Here is a 17,629-nt window from a genome sequence, read left to right as displayed (position 1 = left end):
TGTCGCCTGGGGGTCCAGTCTCACATTTCTGAGTGTGGGACGGTGCGGGTGGACATGCAAGTCCAAGGTGAAAGTAGACGGGACATTGGAACGCAGCATCATGGACCGCCACCCTCTGATAGGGGTTTGCTGCTTCAGCTGCAACGGCCTTTGGTTCTTTGGAAGGACACCCCCAGAGCTCCATGAATAAGATGGGAGGTGGAGACACCACTGGGGCAATGTGCCTCCTGGAACCTGGTGATGGGTTCGCTTGTGCCAGGCGGCTCCCACCTGCTGGGGGCCAGCAGCACCCAGCACCCTCGGCCGCTTTATGGCCCGGCCCCCTGCGAATGGCAGGCCTGGGGTCTTCAACTTGAGGACCCCACCCAGAGCATCCTCAGTCTATCCGAATGCCTGAGCATAGCAGGGGCAACCTTTCTCGCCATGCCTGGCTGGAGGGAGGCTTCTAGGAGATGGTGGCTGTACCTCAGTGTTCCTGGGACGACGGGGGACCTCGGGAGCTCAGACAGCCTGTACCAGCTGAGGGAAAAGAGAAAGGGGTTTATCTAGGTTTCATTCTCTTGGGCCTGAGTGTCTGGTAAAGAGAAAGGGTTGTTTTCCACTTTGTCCTTTGTCCCCTTTCTCTTTTGCCTTGAATCTTTGTTTTTCTCCTTCTTCTTCTGTCCCCTTATCTTTTCTGATCTGTCTTTACCTCCCTCTCTCTCGCCTTCTCCTTCCCTCTCCCTTCTCTCCTTCCCCGTCTTCTTCCGTTGCTTCTTTTGCCTGCCCGCCTCCCTACTCAGGCCGCTAGCCCACCGTGCTGAGGTAAATGCTGTCGCCAGACGCATGGGGCTGTGCTGGATGGTCCCTCGGCCCCACCCCCACGCTGGCTGCAGCGTTCCGGAGCCACTGACCCGCTGTCTGCCTCCCTCCGCAGAGGTGGCCGATGGCCTGTGCTGCGTGCTGACCACGCCCTGCCTCACTCAGAGCACGGCTGCCCCAGCAGCGAGGGCCCCCGACTCGCCCGTCACCTTGCGCCAGAAGACCCTGGACTGGAAGAGGATGTCCAGGTGCGGTGTGTGTGTGTGTGTGTGTGTGTGTGTCCTCCATGAATGTGTGAGCCCAAACCAGCGTGTGCGCCTGGCACACGAAAACCATGGCTGGTTACAGCCAGCCCTGCTGAACCCCACTGGGTACACTGAGGGAGGGGCACAGAGCCATGGAACCCCACTGGGTACACTGAGGGAGGGGCACAGAGCCATGGAACCCCGCTGGGCACACTGAGGGAGGGGCACAGAGCCATGGAACCCCGCTGGGCACACTGAGGGAGGGGCACAGAGCTGTGGAACCCCGCTGGGTACACTGAGGGAGGGGCACAGAGCTGTGGAACCCCGCTGGGTACACTGAGGGAGGGGCACAGAGCTGTGGAACCCCGCTGGGCACACTGAGGGAGGAGCACAGAGCCGTGGAACCCCGCTGGGCACCCTGAGGGAGGGGCACAGAGCTGTGGAACCCCGCTGGGTACACTGAGGGAGGGGCACAGAGCTGTGGAACCCCGCTGGGCCCTGGGAGGCAGACCCCCCTCAGACTACAAGCAGTGGGTGGCACAGCCCTAGCCCTGCCCCACAGGGCCCCCAGCCCCCTAGTTCTGCAAACATGTCCTGAGGCCCCGTTCAGGGTTAGCAGAACATTTTCTAGCTGAAAGGTACCATCTTCCTTTTGCTAACTGTTAGGATCCTAGAGAATGACACACAAATAAATCTTCTATAAATTGAATATCATTTTAAACTCACTCAGAAAGTTTAAACACACCAGCAGAATCCTAAGGAGGTATCATTTGTTTTTCTTTAAAGAGAAAATCATCTTCTACTGATTTGTTGAGTGTCAGCTGTTGAATTTTAGGGGTATGTGTAGCTGGGGATTGATTGGTGGGTTATCTTACTAATTAGATACTGATCCAGACACCCCATTGGCAAATTCAAAGAAAGTCAGATGTTAGAATTGCCTGGAAGATGAATAAAACTGCTCTTCTTTGTAACTATCATGAAAAAAATAATTCACTAAAATGTGCCGTTTGACATATTAGGCATTTAAGAAAACGGTGGTTCAGAGAGGTTAAGTGATTTATCTAAGATCACACAGCTACAAATACGAGTAGAATTCGAACAATACGTAGAGAAATCCTAACCAGGCTTTCTCTCTCTGCCCATGCTTGTCCTCCCCCCTGCGCCCCTCTCTTTCCCCTCCCTCTGCCCCCCTTCCTCGCTCACAGACTGCAGGACGGTGCCGAGGACGCGGGAAACCCGCTCGGCGTGGACGAGTCCCTCTTCAGCTACGGCCTGCGGGAAAGCATCGCCTCCTACCTGTCCCTGACCTGTGATGACAGTGCTCCCTTGGACCGGAAAAAGAAAGGCACCTCCTTGATGCACCCTGGGAGCAAGAGAAAGAGCACCTTCTTCTCGTCGCCGCCCTACTTCGAAGACTAGCGGCCGCGCCGACGCCACGCGTGTGCCCAAAGGAGCGGAGCTCCACCGTCCCCCGGGGCCTGCAGACAGGCAGTTGCCTGGCCCCTGGGAACCTCACGTCTGCCAGAAGCCAAGAGAAGCTGCGAGAGACTCGAACAGCCACTCTCTGCCCACGTCACGGCACAGGGACCCCTCCCTGTTGTCTGACCCTCGATGTCGTGGGGCGAAGCTTCGGAAGAGCCCCGCTTGTATGTCATGTGTGTGCTCGTCACGTCTGTGGGAAGGACAGACCCTCTCTCCCGAGCAAGGGCACAGGGACTATCCCCCAACACACTGTCCAGAGGGTCACTCTCTGAGCTCACAGAGAAAACTCCTGAATGAGAAAAGCCCGAGGAGAAGATGAGCCAAAAGCTGTGTCCCGGCCAAAGGACTAGGTTGCAAATTGGTCCCCTGCACGGAGCTGTCTTGGCCAATCGACCGAGCCCTTCGGTCCACATCTCCTCTCTCCCGAAGGGACTCGGTGACACTAAGTGTTGGCCTTCCTCCTTGGCCCTGAAGCAGGGGCTCTCCCTGCCCTGCTCGTTCCAGAGCTGCACGTGCAGAAGTCAGAAGCCTCCCCCCATCTGCAGGGGCAGGGCCAGTGGGAGGGGGCTGCCGGCGGGGGGCACAGCACGGGGCCTGAACTGTGCGCTGTCACCACGGCCCGGCCTCCGCTTCGCAGCACAGAGAGCTTCTGTGGGGCGCCTGTGTTAACGCATCCGTCCTTCCCTCAGGGTTGCCTGGAGAGGCCTGTGTTACAGTCTACGTAAGCTGACAGGTCAGAAAAACAAAAGGAAAGGATGACAAAGCCCTGGCTCCAGCGGAGGCTCTCGCCGTGTGCCGGGAGAAATGTGCACAAACCAGTAGTGTGGCAGTGGGTGTACACGCAGAACTCAGCTCGAGGCTCCGGGCGGGGCAGGGGCAGGTGACCCGGCAGCCCCCGTTTCAGCGAGACCCTGCGAAAGTGGAAAACCTTGCTGGGCTGAGGTCATCTTTTGAAAACGAGGACATTGATCCATTCCAAAGCATGCACTGGCCTGGCGTTTCGTTCTGCAAAGGGTCTGGCATCCACACGGACACAGTGCTGAGCTCCGGGAAAGGGGAGTCCGCGTGGCTTACCTCTGACCTACGTCATTGTGAGACATGAGAGAGAAACACCGCACACCTAGAGAGGAGGCTGTTCCTGGCCACCCGCCGGCCCTGCTCGGAGGGGCTGCAGGTGAAGCAGACTCACTTTCCCCGTGGCCAGGGGCTTGGGGCGGGACGGTGCACCTGATGGGGTAGCTCTCGCTGCCCAACGTGAGAAGCCTGTCTGTCCACCATTCCCATCCGAATATCTGAGATCGCCGAGCTCATAGCACGTGGAGATGCGTTTACATGATTTTCTGTATTATCAGGGTCCAACGTGTTTATATAAGAAGACATCTGTGGTTTCCTCCACGATCCCAAAAGGCTTCAGAGGAACTGGCCGGCATACAGGAAGTGACTGGAATACTGGGGACGCTGATGTCCAGCATGCGGCAGGGTGACCTGGCACAGGCCAAATGTTTGTACAGGGTCTTCTGTGTTATTTTCCGTTGTGACTCATGTGGTTGGAATGTGCGGGCAGGACTTGGGGGGGATTTCTAAGTGGGAAGCATTACGTTTTGCTAAATCATGTATTTATTCCTGATTTAAATAAACCGAATACTTATTTAACCCCTGGAACGTAGGGGGAGCTCCCTGGGCGAGCGGGGCGGTGGTACCTGCAGAAGCTGTTGTGGGTCTCACGTTCTCAAGTCAGCTTGAGACTGGAAAGAGCCAGAAACAGGGGGCATCGCTCAGCTTCTTGAGTTTCAGCCTTAAGCACACGAGACTTTGTGACTTTGATGAGGTCTCTTCGCACTTGAAGGTGGACAGGAAGGGGAGGGCAGAAGAGCTTCTTAGGGATTGTTAGGGAAACTCCGTCCTGGCTGGACACCACCCTGAGTTCCTGGTGGTGAGAGACTTCTGTTCAGCGATTTTTGTAGTTTGCTCTCCCAAGAATTCCTTTCTGCAGATATTCTCTCCAGGTGCCGGAGCTGTCGCGGTGGGAACCAGATGAGGTCTCTGCTATCACAGAGCTCGGTATCATACACAAACACGCTGCTGGACTGGGGAGTGACCCGTAGGGGACTGTCCGAGCCGAGACTTGGGAAAAGCCTCCCAGGGGAGGCGTTGGAGCCGAGGCCCAAAAGATAAGCAGCCGACAGCATGCCAAGGTCGCGGAACAACACTGGAGCCAGTGGGTAGCGAGGAGACGCCTGGGGCAGGAGTATGCTGCCCGTGGAAGGCCCTGCAGGCCAGGGAGCTGGGCCGAGTGGGGGGCAAAGGGCTGTGGGGCCTGCAGGGCCTGGGTGGGACAGGAAGGGAAGGGGTTTGGGTCTATTCTAATGGGAAACGACTGGAAGGATCTCGGGAGGGGAGTGAGCGCATCTCATTTAAATGTTTCAAAGAGCACATTGGCTGCTATGCGGAGAATGGTTTTCCAAATCTCCACATCCTCCCCCACATCCTCATGTCCACCTGACACGTGTTAAAGCAAAGGAAGCAGAGTTTGAAGGTCAGTGGGAATGTTTCCATACAAAAATGAACAGAAGGAAAACCTGTGGAATTTTGAGGCAAAATGAGGTTTAGGTGGAAGTAAATTTCTGCCCAAGGGCCAAAGAGATTTATCAAAGGACCAGTGAAGAAGATGTGATGATCGAATCCAAATGAACCCAAGGTACGTTTCAAAGTATGTTGAGCAACTATTACAGGGACAGACGCTAAATCAGCCATTGCATTTGAAGATGTTAACACAACTCTCAGAGACTGATAGAGTAAGCAAAGATAGAGAGAAACAAGGAGAGAAGATTTCAATAGCACTGTGTAGCTTCCCGCCGAAAAAGCAAAGACGACGTTAGGTCAGAGTAAGTCCTCACACATTTCACGAGTCAGCATCTTCCGTTCACGCTCTATGGTGACAGTGCAATAAAATTGGAAATCGATTTGCAAAAGGATGGGTAAACATTCTATGTTCCTAGAAGCAAAAAAGAAAATGAACAAATAGTAAAAATATTCTTGAGTTAAGAAGAGAATCATGCCATATATATATATAGTATTATATATATGCATCAAAGGCCACAAATAGCTAGGTCAGTTTGGACTGAGAAGCACAGAGGAGTTCGCCTGCTATGGGACTTGTGCAGAAACAGGAGAGAACAGCACTCTGCCCCAGACCACCACGTCCCGGCACAGGTCTAGCAGCGCAGCGTGGTCTCAGGTGCCCTGTGGGAACCGGGTGCTGCGCAGAGTATTAAAGAAGCAGTAAGAGGAGAAACACGTGTACGCAATCGAGCACCCAGGCATAGCAGAATTGGAGTAACTATAGTAGAAAAATAAAAAGCATCCAGGATAGGAACCCCTACAAATTGCTCCGTGGAGGTCCTCACCACGGTGAGTCTCTGAAGAGAGGAGGAAGCCGGAGGCCCTGTCTCGGCGGAGCCCCAAGGGAGGGGGCGCCTTTCGGACAGAGGAGGGGACATGCCGCTCACACAGCAGTGATGGGAAGGTCAGAGGGAGGCCTGGCGTCTTCTAGGGATGGGGACACCTGAGGAGCCTGGGCAGAGGGTCGGGGTAGGAAAGGAGACAGAGAATTTGGCTGGAGACCAAGTCCCGAGGCCTGGCGTTCAGTCTGAGGAAGGCGGAGCTGGGGCGGCGGAAATGTCTGCTGGGTCCCCGGGAATCTCAGCACAGAGGGAGCGGCCTCTGTCTTCTCTCAGAACTGGCCGGGTGTCAGAGTCACAAAATGGAGGCGTTCAACATGTCACCCCCCCCTCGGCCCCAGGCCCGGTGAAGTACCCCAATTCCTTTTGTTTGCAGTGATCTCTCTTGGAAGGGGGGGCGGGTCTCTTGAGTTCTGGGGTGTGCAGGGCACTCTGCAAACTTATATGATGACAACTTCTCGGCCTCGGGAAACAGAATTAACCATGCCTATTTATCTATGAAGAACACAAGGGAAAGGGTCTCATCCATTGAATATTAATGCGGTTGTGTCTAATCCCAAACCTGGCTTCTTTGTCTTACACATTGACACCCCAAAAGAGTCCCAAGTTCCTGGAGAAGCAGCTTCATCAAATGGGAAAATACAGGATTTGGATTTAGGTTCTAATCCTTAATGCAGCTCCTTTGCTGTGTGTTCTTTAGTAGGTCGCTAAACGTCTCTGTGCCTTACATTTCTTATCTCTAAATAGATATTTAAAAACATCCCCTGTGACTCAAAGTGAGCAATCTCTGAGATAATACGATGTACGTTCTATGTGGCCCCAAACACACTAAAGAAATAAATGTAAGTGATTAATTATCACAGGAGTCTGTCTCACCTGCTAGTGCCACAGTTCTGGCCCAGAGAATTTGCAGAAAGACAAGATGTGTGTCAAAAATGTATCACCAGCTTGCATGCATTCCCCAAACATCTGCTGGTGAAGAACGCGTTTAAGAACTGCTAATACGTGGACGTATTTTAGTTCCCTGGCTTCCAGAGCATTTCACATGCACCCCGGAGGCTGCCGGGAAGAGCTGTAAAAGCCACTCCGAAATGACTGAAACAGATGGCGGGTTTATTTTTACATACACTACCGTTTGTCAGAACAGACTCGCTTTCGAAATTCCCCCAACACCTCAACTCTCCAGAATTCTCAAAAAGAAAATTTTGCCTTCTGGGCCTACTGGAAGGTATTTTTGGTGTCTTCTGGGTCCCACTGAGTGTCTGGTTTCTGAGGGGGCCCTGGAGAAACACCGCTGGGATCAGCTCGAGTCAGGGAGGTCTGCTTTCAGTCCCAGAAACTGAGAAACTTGGGCTCAGACCACCTGCCACAAGGGTGCAACCCCTACAGAGGGACAGACTGAAGAAAACCTGAACCAAAGGACAAAAGACCCAGACAGGAAGGGGGGTGAGACAGACTAGCCTGTGGGCCCCAATTCATCGGCTAGCCCCCTGCCTGGGCTCCTTATGCAGCATTTACTGTGAGACAGCTGCTGGGTGCATGGGGCTGGGTGCATGGGGTCAGGTGGAGAGCCAGGTGGGGCTGGGTGGAGAGCCAGGTGGGGCGGGGTGGGGATCAAGGCAGGCCGGAGTGAGGCACGCCCAGCCCTGTTGCCCAGCCCTGTTCTCTGGGAGCTGGCCGTCTGGGGATCTGGGGAGGGAGACAGAGCAGGCAGAGGGAGCAATTCTGTGCAGGTGGGAAGTCACGCTAAATGCTGCAGAGATAAACAGGCAGCACAAGCCATGTAGCAGGGTCTGATTCCAAGCTGCCAGGTCTGCGGGGGGGCCCTGGAGGACGACAGGGCAGCAAAGATGAAGATGGCAGGGCAGTGTTTTGGGCACGGGAAGGGACAGCACGCAGCACACAGACCCTGGGTTCTGCACAGAACACGAAGTGGCAGGGCGTGCACTTCCTGTCGGTGACCATGCTCACCTCCCACAGCTCTGCCCGAACAATGCCACCCTGCCCTCCTCCTGATCCAGGGCAGGGACCCAGGAAGGCTGGGCAGAGCTGGGACCCTGAGAATTCTAGCAGGTCGGCGGCACTGATGTCCCTCAGTGGTCTCCCTCTTCCCTTGATCGGTGTTACTAATGGTCTCTCCGTCGCTTTCTCTGTCCCAGCACTGTCCACCCACCCTCCAGCCGGCTCTCAGAGAAGTCGTCCCAAAGGGAAGCGCTTTCCCGCTGCTTACAGTGCTCCACGGGCACAGCGCGTGCATGGCGGCATCACTCACAACGGCCCAGGGCACAGCCCTTGCATGGCGGCACCATCCACGACGGCCGAGGGCACGGCGTGCGCATAGCGGCACCGCCCACGACAGCCCAGGGCACAGCCCTTGCATGGTGGCATCACTCACAACGGTCCAGGGCACAGCCCTTGCATGGCGGCACCATCCACGACGGCCGAGGGCACGGCGTGCGCATAGCGGCACCGCCCACGACAGCCCAGGGCACAGCACGTGCGTGGCAGCATCACTCACAACGGCCCAGGGCACAGCCCTTGCATGGTGGCATCACTCACAACGGCCCAGGGCACAGCCCTTGCATGGCGGCACCATCCACGACGGTTGAGGGCACAGCGCGTGCATGGCGGCATCACTCACAACGGCCAAGGGCACAGCCCTTGCATGGCGGCACCGCCCACGACGGCTGAGGGCACAGCGCGTGCATGGCGGCATCACTCACAACGTGCATGGCGGCACCGCCCACGACGGCTGAGGGCACAGCACATGCATGGCGGCACCGCCCACGACGGCTGAGGGCACAGCGTCCGAGCGCAGGTGACTCGATGACCAAAGTGGGTACACACGCAGTGGCATGTTACCGGCCTCACCGAGGAATGAAGTGCTGGTATAAGCTCCAGCACGGGCTGCAGAGGCACCTTGGAACACGCTGAGTGACGTGAGGCAGACACCAAAGGAGACCCTTGCACGATTCCCCTGGTATGAGGAAGGCAGACTGCAGGTTGGCAGAGCTAGAAGGTACAACGGAAGTTTCCAGGGGTGGAGGAGGTGGAGAGCGGGGATTTTGTTCATTAGGTTCTGTTTCTGGTGATAAAACAGAAGTCATGGAAACGGCTGGCGGTGAGGATTGCACGACCCGGTACACGTGTGGTGTGCACGGACCTGTCCACGGAAGGGGTTGGAGTGGGAAACCACACCAAGCAAGCGGACACACAAACGCTTCCGATGGTCCGGCTCCCACATGCTCAGGATGAATGAGCCCAAGGTGTTCAGCAAACCCGGCTGCTCTCTGTCTCCCCCGCCCACACTGCTTCCCAGGAGGCCCGGCCCCCGCGGCATCTCAGGCCTGCAGCTCTCGGGAAGTCACGCGTGCCCTGGTGCCCAGCTTTGGGGACACAGTCCTGCAGTCCCCAGCATTTCGCTCAGATATTCCCTCTCCTGAGAAGCATTTCCCAACACCCCTTTCTTCCCCTGTGCTTGGTGGGGGCTTCTCTCCGAGCCCCCCTGAGACCCTCTCTTAAATACCTGCTTTAAGTGTCTGCCCCTCACCCCACAGTAAACTCCAAGCTTCCGGGAGCCAGGACATGAATCATGGAGCACGGCCTTTTCAGCCCACCACCGCCCTGCCAACAACTAGATGCGCAGTAACATTGGAAGCGAACCCATGACAGAACAGTTTTCAGGGCTTATGTTGTGGTCACTCCTGTTATTTCTTCCATCGTAATTATTGTCTTCATCATCATTGTATCATAGTCATCAATATCATTACATCGGCGGCAGCATCACCACCCAGCAGGTACTGCGGACCATCCAGTGGAATCATCGCCTTCATTCCACAGTCAACAACTCAGTCGGCCAGACCGTGGGAGCTCAGGGCCTGCCCTGTGGCTGCTGACTCAGCCGCCTGCCACTCCTTGAATAGCCGTGTGGACAAGCGCCGGGGTCCCCGACCTCCCCTCACAGCTCAGGTAAGGGAGCACAGGTGAGGTGCAAAGGACCAGTGAGAGTCACGAACCACCACCGGTTGTCCCACAGTGAAATGCCACCAGAACGGAATCTCGGCGGGTGGGGGACAACGGGATGGAGCACGGGCTGTTGAAGAAACCAGACAGCTTAAGGGAACACTCCAAGTTCAAACCCAGAGAGGATCAGGGGAGCAACACTGGGGAACAGACGAGAGTTCGCTCAGTTTGATTTCTCTCCTATGCTGGGTGCTGCTGCAGGTGTAGCTAACACTGAGTGTGCCAAACTACCCTCATCATGACCTTCCTCCATCGGAGGCCTTTGCATCCTACCTCCCACCCCCCCTCGTCATTGTCTGCGAATGAGGGAGGTCACGGAGGGTTCTGACCCCCATTCATCGGCACCCCCAGGAAACGGAACCTCCCGTCTGGAATTATCAGCACTTGAGATGTGAGCGGACAGCCAACGGGGGAGCCCTCAGCACCCTGGCTCATGCGTACACATGGACAGCCACGAGCAGGATGCTCACTCAGAACCAAGGACAAGGGAACCAAGCCAGTTGGCCGCGCGCGAGGAAGGACCCCTCGCCTGGCCCGCACCTGCAGCCAGGTGAGGCAGAGCGGTCACTCACCATCAGCAGGGCTCTCCGGAAGAGTCTGGAGTCGCCAGCCCCGGTGGTCAGGAGGTGGGTGCCGGCCAGGTCAGCTCCGCCCCGGTCGGCTGCCATGGTCACTCGCCCAGGGTCCCCACCAAATGCTCCGATGTGGGTCTGCACCCAAGTCAGAGCTGCCACCTGGTCCAGCAGCCCCCAGTTGCCGCTCACCTCGCCGGAACCTTCAGGAAGAGGAAAGCCTTTCACTTTTATGTGATTTTGCAACTGGAATTTAATTATCTTGCTGCTGTCGAGGCACACGGTGCCTCTGGGGGACCTGGACTTCCGTCTGCACAGGTCGGGACCGTGCTCAGTGTGGCCACGGGGGGAGCATGGGTCCGGGCCAGAACCATCCAGGCGTGGGCTCCGCCTGTCTAGTAGGAGACCTTGGATGTGACACTCCACGTCTCGGACCACAGCCCTCGCCTCCTCCACGTCTCGGACCACAGCCCTCGCCTCCTCCACGTCTCGGGACCACAGCCCTCCCCTCCTCCACGGCTCGGGACCGCAGCCCTCCCCTCCTCCACGGCTCGGGACCGCAGCCCTCCCCTCCTCCACGTCTCGGGACCGCAGCCCTCCCCTCCTCCACGGCTCGGGACCGCAGCCCTCCCCTCCTCCACGGCTCGGGACCACAGCCCTCCCCTCCTCCACGGCTCGGGACCGCAGCCCTCCCCTCCTCCACGGCTCGGGACCGCAGCCCTCCCCTCCCCTCGAGGTGGTTGCTCAGATCAGAGGCAGCTCACATTCGGGCCACCCTCTGTCCTGGCACGTTAGGTTGTCATGATAATTGAATTAATCAGTGTTCGTAAGCGGAAAGAACAGTGCCTGGCACACAGCTCGACAGAAGCTGTTTTCTCTTCAACACAACGGGTTTAGGTCCCAGGCCTATGTCCAGAAGCACTCTGCAGGGACGGCCTTGTCGTCAGTGCCACCTGTGGTGGGTCGCTTGCTGGGACAGGCCTCTGTCCTGTTGTTCTGACCAGGGAAAGTGGCTGACCCTCTCGGAGGCCTCCGAGGGCCTCAAGGACGATGAGCTCATGGTACCGGGCTGTGCCTGGCCTTCTGTCTGGCCACAGCTCTCGTCCTCTGCTCCTCCACCAGAGCGGCCCGCGGCCTCGGCTCACCCCTCTCCCGCTGACCCAGCACACTGCCGGTCCCCCTCAAGAGACAGGTGGTCGCTGCACCCCACGCCCCTGGGGTCCATCCCGCCTGCAGGATCCAGGCCAGGGAAATGGCCTCCCAGCCCACCACCGACCCCTCACTTCCTTTCCGCCCGCTCAGTTCAGCAGGACCTACGATCCCTCGCACACTGCTGGGCCTGGCCTCCCGTCTCCCGAGAGCCTAGTCTGCCCAGGGCGCAGGGCGGTGCAGCTGTCACATCAGGCATCTGTCTCCACCCCCTTTGCAACGTGCTCCTGGGGCCCGGGCTCTCGGGCGCTCTGGGCCACACCAGCCAGGCCACACACACCTATGCAACGCCATGCTTTGCGTCATTACCGGGGGACTCCAGCGATTGGACTATCCCGGTCCCTGAGTCCTCTCCTAAGTCCCCGGATCCTGGCTGCATTGCAGGGAGGCGCCAAGGAAGGGAAATGAAGTCTCGGGATATGGGAACCGCTAGGAAGCCTTGCAAATACAGCAAAAAAGAGCCGCCTACAGAGAGGTGAGTGTCAAAGGCCCAGCCTGCTCTGTGCGCTCAGGTCTGTTCCCAGACATGGAGCGGGGGCTGCAGTGCATATCTTCGGGTTTGACGCCCGGGTGTATGGCCCAGCCTGCTGCTCTGGCCCGCGGGCCACCGTTCCTTCAGCTCTCAGAGTGCATGGCTGCACGCGGGAAAAGGCCCCACCCACGGAGCCTGCTTGAGATCAAACAGGCCCCTCTGGGCGAACTGCTGTGGCTCAGCAGTGAGCTTCAGCCCAGGGACCAAAGAGCCTGGAGCTCAATTCCAGTCAAGGAAATGTACTTGGGTTGCAGGTTCAATCCCCAGCCCCAGTGGGGGTCATGCAGGAGGTCCTCGATTGACGTGTCTCTCTCACATTGATGTTTCTCTCTCTTTCTCCCTCCCTTCCTTTCTTCCACTTTCTCTGAAAATCAATGGAAAACATCCTTGGGTGAGTATTAACAAACGAAGAGAGAGAGATGCTCGCTGAGTGTGCCTTTCCTTCTCTTCGATGGACAGTTTTGATTTAAGCACAATGAACAGGGAACATTGCAAGTCAGGATGTGAAGGGTTGAGTGTTCTGGAAGTTTCCTCAGCCTCCCCCGCCAGTGCCCCGCCGCAGCAGAATGAGCAGGCCTTCCCAGGAGCGCAGGATGCTCAGCGAGATCGCAGGCCTTGAGGTCGGAGTCCTCGGCCGCGCAGGGACGCCGACCTGTAGAAAGTCTCTCTGCCACCAGGACGTCCGTGCAAAGCTCCACCGAGCACACTCAGCAGGGTGAGGCCTGACCCTCTCCGGCCTCTCCAGAGGAAGGAGCTGCTGACCGAGGGGCAGTCAGCGGGTACTGGAAGAGGGAAGGAAACCCAGGTGGGTGTCTCCAGCGTGCCCGCAGCTGACCTGCCCCTGGAGGACATCAGAAGTCTGTTCGGCATCCACATTTCCCGCCGTGGCAGCTGGTGGCATCTGGTTGCAACTTGTGGCTGTTCCATGTTTGTCATGCAGGCCCAGAATCTTCCTCACGGCCCTCGAGGCTCCGGTCTGGCGGTCCATCAGCCCTCATTCCCAGGCCCTGGGTGTCACGCTGAGGCCCACCCACTCCCCTGAGTGCCGGGCCAGGCTGTCCTTTGGCCCTGCCCCTCCCCCCCACCATTCTCAGCAGGTAAGACTCTCCGGTCTCACATGAGGTCCTGGGAGAGCAGAGCCGGCGCCCAGTGCCCGTCCCCGAGGGCTCGGGAGGCCCTTTCCCACGCACTGCCTCGCCGGTGCCTCACAGGGGCTTTGGGAGTCGGGTAAAGTGATTCTCAGTTTACAGGCCAAGAAAGAAAGCGTTTTGTCCAAGGTCGGACAATGACGCTCTTCAAATTCCCAGACTAGCACGGGCCTGACACCTGTCAATCCAGGTGGAGCTGGAGAAGGAGAAGATGTGGAAGGAGGTTTGGGGATTGGCCCCGGCCTCAGCTCCAGCTGGGGGTGAGGGGTGGGGTGCAACCAGGGGATAAATTGTCTGTGACCAGAGGGGCAGGCCAATGTTCACAAGTGAGGCCGGAATTAAAGGGAAAGCATGTTATTTATTTATTTTTTAAATATGTTTTTATTGATTTTTTTAGAGAGAGAGAGAAAGGTCAATGTGAGAGAGAAACATTGATCGGCTGCCTCCTGCACGCCCCCTACTGGGGATCAATCCTGCAACCTGGGCATGTGCCCTGACTGGGAGTCGAACCGGGATCTCTCAGTCCATGGGACAATACTCAGTCCACTGAGCCACACCAGCCAGCTGGGAAGGCACATTGTTGATGTAGCCCCCACTCCCAGGCCCATGGTTTCCCTGTGGGCCCAAGAGCTACAAGCCACCCGTTAGAGCTGCAGGGTGTCACCCCTGGTGATGAATCCCGGCATCTGCTCTTTCCTGACCACGTGACCTTGAGAACTGTCTAACCTCCTAGGGCCTCAACACACATACACACACACACACACACACACACACACACACACACCACAAGATAAGACATGTAAGGTCCTTGGGACAGCTTCAGACGTTAGGTTCAACCAACGCGACTACTGCCTTGTCTGTGGGTGTGAGCATCATGGGGTGTCCTGAGCGTGCTGGATGCCCCACTGAGTGCTCAGCTGGGCTGGAGAGGCGCAGGGACCATGAAGGATGACGCTTGGGAAGAAGGGACTGAGCACACCCAGAGCAAGCTTCCGCTTAGGGACCAGCAGTCCCTGCCAATGCCAGCAACTCACCAGAACTCAGGAAGCCGAAGACGCCCACTCGGTAGCCAGCAGTGACCACAATGAGGTTGCCAGTAGCAGCCAGGAAGGAGCCGTCCAGGGCTAGGCTTCCCTCGCCATCCCGGGCCTCCATGGTGTTGTGGAAGAACACCAGGACGGACGCATTGGGGGCCTGTGGGGTTGAAGAAATGTGGGAGCTAGAGGCTGGCCCATTCCCACCCACCGGAGCGTGGTGAGGGCTCCGTTCCCATACAGGTGCCAGGGTCTGAGCCTACACATACTCTTCTTATCAACTCCGCCCTGTAGGGACACTTGGCCCCATGTTATGGGCCGAAATGTGTCCCCCCAAGTTCACATGTTGAACCCCTATTCCCTAGGCCTCTCTGAGCCATGGGTTTTTCATCTGAAAAAATGGAAATAACACCTCTTAGAGGTGTTGTGAGGATCCAAAGGAAGTATACCATTCATTGAGTCACTAGTATGTGTCAGGGATCCATCAATTATTAATATAAACATGTTGTTTTATTTAATTCTCTCAAGAACTTTATGAGGCACACACCATTTCTCTCTCTACATTCAGACAAGGTAACTAGGGCACCTCGAACTTGAGTTACCTTCTCTATGCCAGTGAGGTAGTAATCAGTGGTAAGTTGGTTTAGAGACAGAACTTAATTCAGCATGGGCACAATGGGTTCTTATCACCTCCCTCACTCTAGGCTCCATATTTCTATTAATGCAACCCATGGGAGCTTTCATGTTTCAGGTGGCCTTGTTACAGAGCTCACTCAGATTAGCTAGCTACGATCGAATCCCCAAGGTGCAGTTGACTCTCATTGCTAGTAGATTAGGGGACCAGGAAGTGGCAACATGGCCCTGTGTACCCTGAGATAGTCAACACTGGGGAACTAGAAAATCATGTTTTCTAAAGTTCATCGGTTCCTTTTTCTCTCAAGTGCTCTGACCCTATCCCCAAAGCAGGAAACTCAAACACTGAACACCAGGTCATAGCCTCTACTCAGGCAAATACAGGTTTCAGAACAGGGCGGAACCGCGGTCCAGGTCAGACCCCAACCTCACCCTCCAGAACTGCCTCAAACAGGAGTCCGCAGGGGAAGCTCCAAGGAGATGGCCCCAGAGGTCTCTCCAAGGGTCTTCCGAAGGAGAGACGTCATTCCTCATTTGAAAACCAATTTGAATCTGGTCTCTTCCCCCAGCCTGTAGCCCCCAACTCTGCATCACTGGTCCTGCCCTACCTGCCTAGCTCACGCCATTCCCTCCTGCATGACCCTGCTGGAATGGCACCACCCAACACCGCTTGTCATTGCTGTTTCCTCCTGTGCTGTGTTTTTCTTTAATATTTGTTTGTTGTTCAATATCTACTTGCTTATTTGTTTATTTCTGCCCTTTCCCACTAAAGCATAAGCCCCTCAGGGCCGCTGCTTGGTTTTGTTTATAGCTGTGGCCCACCTCGGAGAGTCTGGCCCATCACAGACCCAGTACGAATATTCTTAGAGCACTGGATGGGGATAAGCACGCACTGTTCCCACGTGGATGGAGCAACAGGATGTGGTGAGGGGCACATGTAGGAACCAGGAGGACCCTTGCTGCTCTCGGCCATTCGAGACCAGCTGGGACGGGGCTGGGGGAGCATAACCCGAGTGAAGGTACGTAAACGCCGCTGGTGGCTGTGGGGGTCTGGAGTCGCTAATGGGCAGCTCTCAAGGCAAACACAGCAAAGACTGCAGAACTCACCAGGTTCGGAGGGACAAACACGTTGAGATACAAGCAATCCTCGCTGACTCTGGAAGACGCAGGCGTCCTGACTCCTGGCTGCCAGCAGCTGGCCCTGCAGACACAGACTGTCTGACGTCCAGGAGAAACAACCAACGGGAGACGCCCCATGTCCTCTTCCAGCCCAACTCAGTGGCCAGAGCCCACTGCCCACCAGCCCTGCAGCAATTAGATCCCCGAATCACTGCATGAAGCCGAGCACACTGGCCCCTCCACCGTCAAATGGACTTCATAGGAGCAAGGTAATGCTAAGTTACTGATATCTGGGGGGAGAGGGTTTGTCTGCCAGAGCACATAATGCCACCTTGACTAGACAGCCTCCACCCCATGCACCATTCAAACCCGAATGCACCATTGTGCCATCAAGTCTGACGTGGATGGATTAGAATGGCGGAGCAGTTTACCAAAGCGTACTACACTCAACCCTTACCGTGGCTTGGTGGCAGCCCAGGACCCTGTCCAGTTCAAGGGCTCCGGTGCCCGGAAGCGGCTCCCTGCCAGGGGCGGGGCGGCATATGGCACTCCCAGGAACTGGTCCACTTGCTTCCACGAAGTGCCCACCTGGATGGCCTGGGACCTGCCCAGCAGCTGGCCGTGGGGGGCGATGGTCACAGAAGGTACGGATGTCCCAAAGCCAAGCCGAGGGGTGCCTGTTGGGACGGGGAGTGGGGGAGGAGGGGAGAGAGCAGGGGTGCTCCGTTCACGAGGAATATTCTGACGACTTTAAGAAACAAACACTGCTGTTTTCACTTTGAAAATGTTGGTGATTCACTCAGACCCCAATAGCTTGCATCTGGGGAGGTTAGTGCTCCATGCAAAAACCCAGAAAATAGCAAAGACAGCTGGTCTCCCCCAGCAGAGTAGGCAGAGTGCAGCTCCAACCCTTCTCTCCTGGTACCAGCTCATCCGTTCTTCCCAAGACACTGACCCAGGCCCCGCCCCTTGGCAGCGCCTTAGGCCAGAGGTGCGCCACAACTCAGAACTGTTTGGATTTTAAAAGGACCGAAGGCGCCCTGGCCGGTTTGGCTCAGCGGTTAGAGCATCGGCCCGCGGACCAGAGAGTCCCGGGTTCGGTTCCCGCTAAGGGCACGCACCTCGTTTGCAGTTTGTCCCCGGCCCTGGTTGGGTTGTGTGGGTGGCAGCCAGTCAATGTGTCTCTCTCGCATCGATGTTTCTCTCTCTCTCTCTTTCCCCCTCTCTCCCTCCTGCTCTATCTGAAGATAAATGCAAAAATGTCCTCGGGTGAGGAAAGGAAAAAAAAAGAATCGAAGGACACAGACATGCGACATGCAGTCTTCCCAGGGCGGTCGAGAGTAGAGCCCCATCATCAAACGCAAGTATTT

The 17,629-nt window shown here is 56.6% G+C and overlaps 2 protein-coding genes across 3 annotated transcripts in view; one reads left to right on the top strand and one right to left on the bottom strand.

The window, feature by feature from the left end:
* SLA (Src like adaptor) overlaps nt 1-4,773 on the top strand; it is a 32,605-nt gene extending 27,832 nt beyond the window's left edge. The window contains exons 6-7 of one of the 2 annotated variants that reach the window (XM_036263691.1): nt 917-1,049; nt 2,252-4,773. In XM_036263691.1, coding sequence (XP_036119584.1) covers nt 917-1,049; nt 2,252-2,465 — 347 coding nt within the window. In that variant the 3' untranslated portion in view covers nt 2,466-4,773. The remainder of the gene's footprint in view (nt 1-916; nt 1,050-2,251) is intronic. The other variant, XM_036263692.1, reaches the window with a different exon arrangement.
* TG (thyroglobulin) overlaps nt 1-17,629 on the bottom strand; it is a 183,715-nt gene that overhangs the window by 70,492 nt on the left and 95,594 nt on the right. The window contains exons 38-41 of the mRNA XM_036263690.1: nt 16,717-16,936; nt 16,248-16,341; nt 14,508-14,667; nt 10,585-10,787 (exon numbers count right to left, since the gene is read on the bottom strand). Of these exons, the coding sequence (XP_036119583.1) occupies nt 10,585-10,787; nt 14,508-14,667; nt 16,248-16,341; nt 16,717-16,936 (677 nt within the window). The remainder of the gene's footprint in view (nt 1-10,584; nt 10,788-14,507; nt 14,668-16,247; nt 16,342-16,716; nt 16,937-17,629) is intronic.

This window comes from Molossus molossus, unplaced genomic scaffold (assembly GCF_014108415.1).
Source record: "Molossus molossus isolate mMolMol1 unplaced genomic scaffold, mMolMol1.p scaffold_m16_p_16, whole genome shotgun sequence".
In the NCBI taxonomy this organism is placed as follows: Eukaryota; Metazoa; Chordata; class Mammalia; order Chiroptera; family Molossidae; genus Molossus; species Molossus molossus.
The sequence above is the reverse complement of the archived record's forward strand: the minus strand, read 5'-3'. Positions and strand labels throughout refer to the sequence as shown.